The sequence below is a fragment of the Toxotes jaculatrix genome, chromosome 2, assembly GCF_017976425.1.
Source record: "Toxotes jaculatrix isolate fToxJac2 chromosome 2, fToxJac2.pri, whole genome shotgun sequence".
In the NCBI taxonomy this organism is placed as follows: domain Eukaryota; kingdom Metazoa; phylum Chordata; class Actinopteri; family Toxotidae; genus Toxotes; species Toxotes jaculatrix.
In genome coordinates, this window is record NC_054395.1 from 14466621 (window position 1) to 14472719 (window position 6099).

Here is a 6099-nt window from a genome sequence, read left to right on the forward strand (position 1 = left end):
GTTCTAGCTAACAAAATGCCCTATGGTAGATAACATGACTCTTTTTTTTCCCCACAAAATATGTGGTATTTCATTATTTCTTTTAGGAGATGATTGATGATAATACTTGTCATGGCATGGCATCCATTCATGGTAGATGTTCAGATTGAGATTGGAGCGTTTGACAGTTCAATGAATGTTTATTAATCTATGGTTTAGAGTGTGTCTCCTCTAGGCATGATTGTCCTGTACTGAAATTAAGTATCATTATCAATCTACAAAAGGCCAGCTTTCACATTTAATACCTCTGTCCTGTGCCATGAACACAGAGTTCATACTAATAAAACAAGCCAAACTTTGTTTTTCCCCTTATTGTTACATTTACCTAGACTTCCCGCAAATTATTAAATTAATGAAGGATTGTGTGGACTCAAGACCAGCCTCAGGAACAGGCAGGACATCGGCCAAGGTGGCTGAATCAGGAACAGATGAGACTCCTGCAGGGACCCCAGTCTAAGGAAAAGGCAAGATGTCGGCTGGGACCCCTGGCTCAGGAACAGACAGGGAGTTGGCAAGAACAGCTGACTCTGGGTCTGGCATGGGGTCCGGCTGGGAGTTGATTGTGGTGCCAGACATGTGAGTTTCCCAGTGGCCTTGGGAGCCATGACAACCTTGTCTTCTTCTGTGGAACTCTGTGAAAATGGCCAAGAGAGTACCATCAAATCGTGACTGCTGGATCAGAGTAGCTCCTCAAACAGATCATTGAAGGCTTGAAGGATTTGAGGCTGACAGGCAAGTGGGTAGCTGACTCACGACAGGCAGGATCAGGACAGGCAGGTAGTGGGCAAGCCAGATCAGGACAAGAAGACTGCAGGCTCATGAACCTGAGCCTCATTGACTGAAGTGAAGACTCTAGCTCTCTGGCATCCAGAGGGCTAAAGAGCTGAGGGTCTGGGGTGGCCCAGAGGCCGGACAGACAGTCTGAATCGTTAGGACGGCTGGAGGGATGTAGGCCCAGTGGAGGGAACAGGAGAGCCCAGAGACAAATGGTGACAATACAGTGAGTTGTGGTTGTGTGTGGTTCTGTTTTGTAAGTAAATTACACAACAAAAAGGGACATACCCTCATCATACAGCTGGACTGAGCCAATTGATTAATGGTCCATGGGCCCATGCTGGTTCCTGTTGTACAAGTATCATATTTTATCATATGTGTTATGCATCAGCAGGATCACGAGTATCAGTACACACACACACACACACACACACGCTGCAGCCCAGTGTTGCTGAATCTGACAGAGGGGCTGTTACAGGAGGTGTGGGCGTGTATCCGACCTTCTCCAAAGCCCTGTATCTTTGATTTGGGCGTTTAGAAGGCGAAGTGACTTCAAGGCACATAGTTCCTCCCTTTGCTCCAGAGATCACCTTTGCTGTGCGACGGAGACTAACTTGTTTTAAGGAAAACAAGTTTCCTCACACTTCGATGAGCAAGTTACAGGTAGGATTTATGACATGAAGCCACAAATGCGAAAGGAACCGTCAGCCGATCCGTTATTTGACGTCTGGACCATATGAGATGAACCGCACATGGATCTACACTGAAGTTGTTGGATTTTCATTCGATGCCGGTGGGAGATTAATTTGGCAAATGAGCTGCATCCTCATCAGGCTATGAGTATATTTGGGAATATCTGACATGGAAAGGATACAATCCATCCTCGGGAAAATCATGCTTTTCAAAATACTGGCATTAATTCTCTTACAAGGTACGTTTACAAGTTGCAACAAACGTGTACAATATTGATTTTTTTATTCTTTTATTTACTCATTTTGTATTTATTATGTGTAGTTTATTTCTAATATATTTGTGTTACAATAAAAGGTTTCTTGACGTCCGATGCCTTGGTCAAATCAGAGGTTAGCCCTGGAAGTCTCCCAGACTCCAGCAGGGCGTTTGGCTCCGGGGGATCCCCGCGTTTACAGCTCTCTGACACAGCGGAGATAAGGTCCAGACCTAAGCGCTGCACCTGTTATTCCTACAAGGATAAAGAGTGCGTCTACTACTGCCACCTGGATATCATCTGGATCAACACTCCAGAGTAAGACCTACTTAGTCGAACACTATAAAATATATATATCTATATATAAATGTCAATAATTCTCCAGTAGCCTAATCCACTCTGACGCGCTACTAGAGTGCAAACGTCTCCGGGCTTGCACAATATCCTCCTTTGTTAGCGGGGGATAAAGAGCCGCAATTAAGACTAGGCTATTTAAAAAAAAAACCACACTGGCATGTGGTTGGTTTGTGCAATTCAGTGGGGGCACTAAAGCCAAGATATTGCAGCAAGTCACGCCCGGTAACTTCTCCCCTGAGGCTTCAGACGCAAACACGGTTCAAGTGATGGCAAGCCCAAAAGAAAACAACTCGCCCTGCAAGGTCAAAATCTGACATCAGGGAGGTGGCGGGTTCTAGTGCAGAAGCTATTGTGCCTTGTCTCTCCTTTATTGCCTTCAGCTACTCCCTTTTAACCTTCTCATCCTCACAGTGGTCCAACATCTGAGCCATATACTATTGGATGATTATGTCTATATCCCATAAGTACCAGGTTCAGGTTAAAAAGTAGTTTTTGTAATAATAAGAAGACTGAGATAAAACTTTAGAAGACCAAAATATTTACTTCTAAACAAAAATTCCTGGCAAAATTGAACTAGACAGTGGAAATCATGTCTGAGTGACAGCCCTGCAGTGATGTCTTTGTCAAAATGGTTTCTGCAACCACGAAAAAGATTGAGCTTGATTTAATATTTGGATTCGTTGACAAGGAGTTTTTCAGTTATTAAAGCTGTACTACTGTGGCTCCTACCGTGCTGTTGTGGTGGAAATTGGTCCTAGATGTGCCTCTTTTGCCTTAGCCTTTAATCTGCTTTCAAACAGAAGCAAATTCATTTATACAAACTTTAAATTTTATATGCCTTGCTCTGATCAACTAATGTCAGGGGCCTGAGGTACATTATGTACCCCTCAGGAGTTATATTGGCTCTGCAGGTGATTAGGAATCATGAAAAGTGAACCTTATCAGTTGGGATAACTGCAGTAAGTGGTAGTTTTTCGCAATTTGTGTTTACATAAAGTATTTTTAACATGGCTGAACATACTGCAGATAATTTCCAGCGCTTTCTCATGCTGAGGAATGGTGCTTTGGTCAACCACCTCCAAACTACATATTAAAATCCTTGGCAAGACAGTAGAAAAGCATTCTTTCTTCCTCTGTCTTCTTGTGCCAAGACTGCTGTAGGCATTTCAGGTAAAGAGCTCACTTTATTACTGCTCAGCAAGTTCGGACAAATTGTCATAGTTAAAAAACCGAGTGGAATGTTGACATATACCACAACATTAATTTAAAGCAGCAAGTTTTAAAAATTTATAGATAACCCACAACATTATAACCATTTACCGGTAGCTAAATGGTGTATATATGTCTCTCTCTATATATTTATGTACCAGTAACTTGTTTTAATGTTCTGGCCAAAATGCTCTAGACGAGCCACGCATTGCTTCTTGCTGTCAACATTGTGGTCACAGGTAGCTTCCAAATGCCAGTGTGTGTCCCTAGGACTCTTAGGTTGAGTGACTTCCTCTCTACACCACAGTTGGAATTAAATTGCTTCTACTCAACTTGCCATGTAGTTTGAAAGGCAGGATTCTTGAAAGCCCTTCTTCTGCCATCAGATAATAGCCCCCAGCTGATGTGAGCAGTTCCAGACACTTTTGTGATACATGAAGACACAGCAACCACTTCACACTCAACAGGTAAAAGGGTGAAAGGGCTTCGACCCTGAGGTTACCATATTAAACAGGGTGCAGTATCAGGCAAACATAGTGGAAGTGGCAAACAGTGTGTGAGACAGAAAGGCACACACACACACATTTGTATAGTATATATACAAATATCTTATGAAAATAGATTTGATGGATCACTCTAGGTCTTTTGCCCTCATAGGCAGACCTTCCTCTCAAGCTGCATACAAATCCCAATGGGATTCTCCTTCTTCTTTGTCCAGTAAGATGTTCCAGCTCTGAAAGCCACAAACACCTTTGCATTTTTTACAAAATCCATCACAGATGGTCAAAAACAGATGAGTGGAAACTGACAGAAAATGGAGAGAGGACAAGTGATGCCAACCCGATAAGCATAAAGAGTGGTATCCAGATGGGAGGGTTAGAACTGTCAAGTATACAGTGATGGACTCGCTGACTCGCTAAATTTGACCTATGGTAGTTATATTTCATGTTTATTATCAAGTTTATCTTTCACATTAATACACCTTTCTGGCTGCCTTTGTTTTTCCATTACCAGTTCCAATAGTCACTTAACTGAAAACAAATGGTCACAGGCAAAACATTTCGTCTGTAACAAAATGTAAAATATGAGGCAGATTCAGTTTAAACAAAACCCTTTACTAGAGAATCAGACAAGCCTTAACACATGTTATCAAAACTGCTCTGATAGTGCAACTTTTCAGAAACTTTATTTCATTTTTTGTTTTTTATTGTAATCTAAACTTCTATAATGTGTGGTCTTGTCAGATCTCTTACTCTGTGGTGTGAAAAAGGAGTACATGTAACAGCTGGCTTTAGGACTGTTGGACCATGTCCATGTTTAGGCACTGGCTAAACATTATCTAATATTTGTTGTTATGTTACTTTTGTCTTTGTCTTCAAAACTGTGATTTATCACACATTTTTTCTGTTACTTAGAAAAAAATGCTTCTGTTTGTTTTAATTTCTTAGACGCACTGTGCCCTATGGAATGTCGAGCTACCGAGGCCCTCAGCGAATCAGACGTGCTATTGTTGGACAGACAACTGAACATGAGGGGGCAAAGACTCAGCGCTGCATTTGTGTTGTGCTTGACACAGACCCCGAGTGCCGTGATTTTTGTCTGTCAAGGTCAGTCAGATTCTTTGTATAAAAGTGACATTCGATCCTTTTCGGCCTTAGTTCTGATTAGTTGTATCTACACCAACTCAAGCCAATATAACCAAACATGGCCGGTTTTGGACTCTTTTCCTCTATCAGATTTGTACAGTGTGAATTTGAGTGCTCTTGTATCAACTAATAGAAAATATTATCTTTTTGTTTAATATCAGATATAGATGGATATACATAGACGAATATTACAGTTTATTTTTAATTAAATTCTGCTCTTGTTGCATCTACGGTGAGGGAAAACCACTATTTTAAAATTAAATCTCTGAAAGCAACAAAAGGAGGTATAAAAACAATGAAGTATATTGAGGTGTGAGGGATTTGTCTCTACTGTCTTCCATTCAAAGACAATAATCAAGTCAGTTAATCAAAATGTATTTGAACTTGTTACTTTCTTTATTACATTGAGGTTAAAAATGCCACACATAACATCATTTTGTGTGTGTGGTATTACTCTACAGACAAAAGGTGAAGAAGATGTGGCATTCCACCAATTTTACAATTTACTTCATGGGGGTGGGGGGTCCTATTTGACCATAGTGAAGTCATCAGTATTATTTTGGCTTGGACCTGGAGACTTTGTGACAAAATAGGCCTGTTAAATCTGAAAGTTGTGTGTATTGATTAGGCAGAGAGCGTCTAACGAAGAGGGACTATTGGTTGCATTATGGGAAATGTAGGATCCAGCGTTTTTGGAGCTTGACCCATACTAGGGACTGTTCTAACACTATGGAAGTGCATTATTAAATCACTGGTTTAGCCCTTTGAAATGACTGTTTTGTTTTGTTTTTTATGTGAAAAATTTTCCTCAAAGCCCTTTGTAGACAGTGCCACCCAGGAGTCTCCACAGAGTTCTCGGGCCTGGGTGACGGTTTGATGCCCGCCCCATCTTCTTCCTGGGGGAATGGATACTTCACTCCTATTTGGCCCCTTCACTCTCTGTTTGACACTCCTGCTGCCACAGGAACACTCACAGTCAAGGAAAGAACTTTGGAGCAAGTTCCATCAGGCCGAGTGTTTTCAAGAACTCTGCAAATTCAATACAGATCCCTGGAGGCTACACCGTTTTTGTACCCTCCTGAGAGCAGCATGAGGATTATTTGTATCATAATGCAACATAACACAATA

General features: G+C 41.4%; 1 protein-coding gene across 2 annotated transcripts; it reads left to right on the forward strand.

The window, feature by feature from the left end:
• The first annotated feature begins 1488 nt into the window (after nt 1-1488).
• edn3b (endothelin 3b) lies at nt 1489-5883 on the forward strand. 2 transcript variants are annotated; one of them, XM_041060002.1, is made up of 4 exons: nt 1489-1744; nt 1861-2077; nt 4774-4932; nt 5786-5883. In XM_041060002.1, the coding sequence occupies exons 1-4, from the start codon at nt 1675-1677 to the stop codon at nt 5793-5795; spliced, it is 456 nt and encodes a 151-aa protein (XP_040915936.1). In that variant the 5' UTR covers nt 1489-1674; the 3' UTR covers nt 5796-5883. The 2 variants fall into 2 exon arrangements, with proteins under 2 accessions (XP_040915936.1, XP_040915931.1); XM_041059997.1 differs by lacking the exon at nt 5786-5883 and having other exon boundaries at nt 4774-5238.
• The last annotated feature ends 216 nt before the right edge of the window (nt 5884-6099 follow it).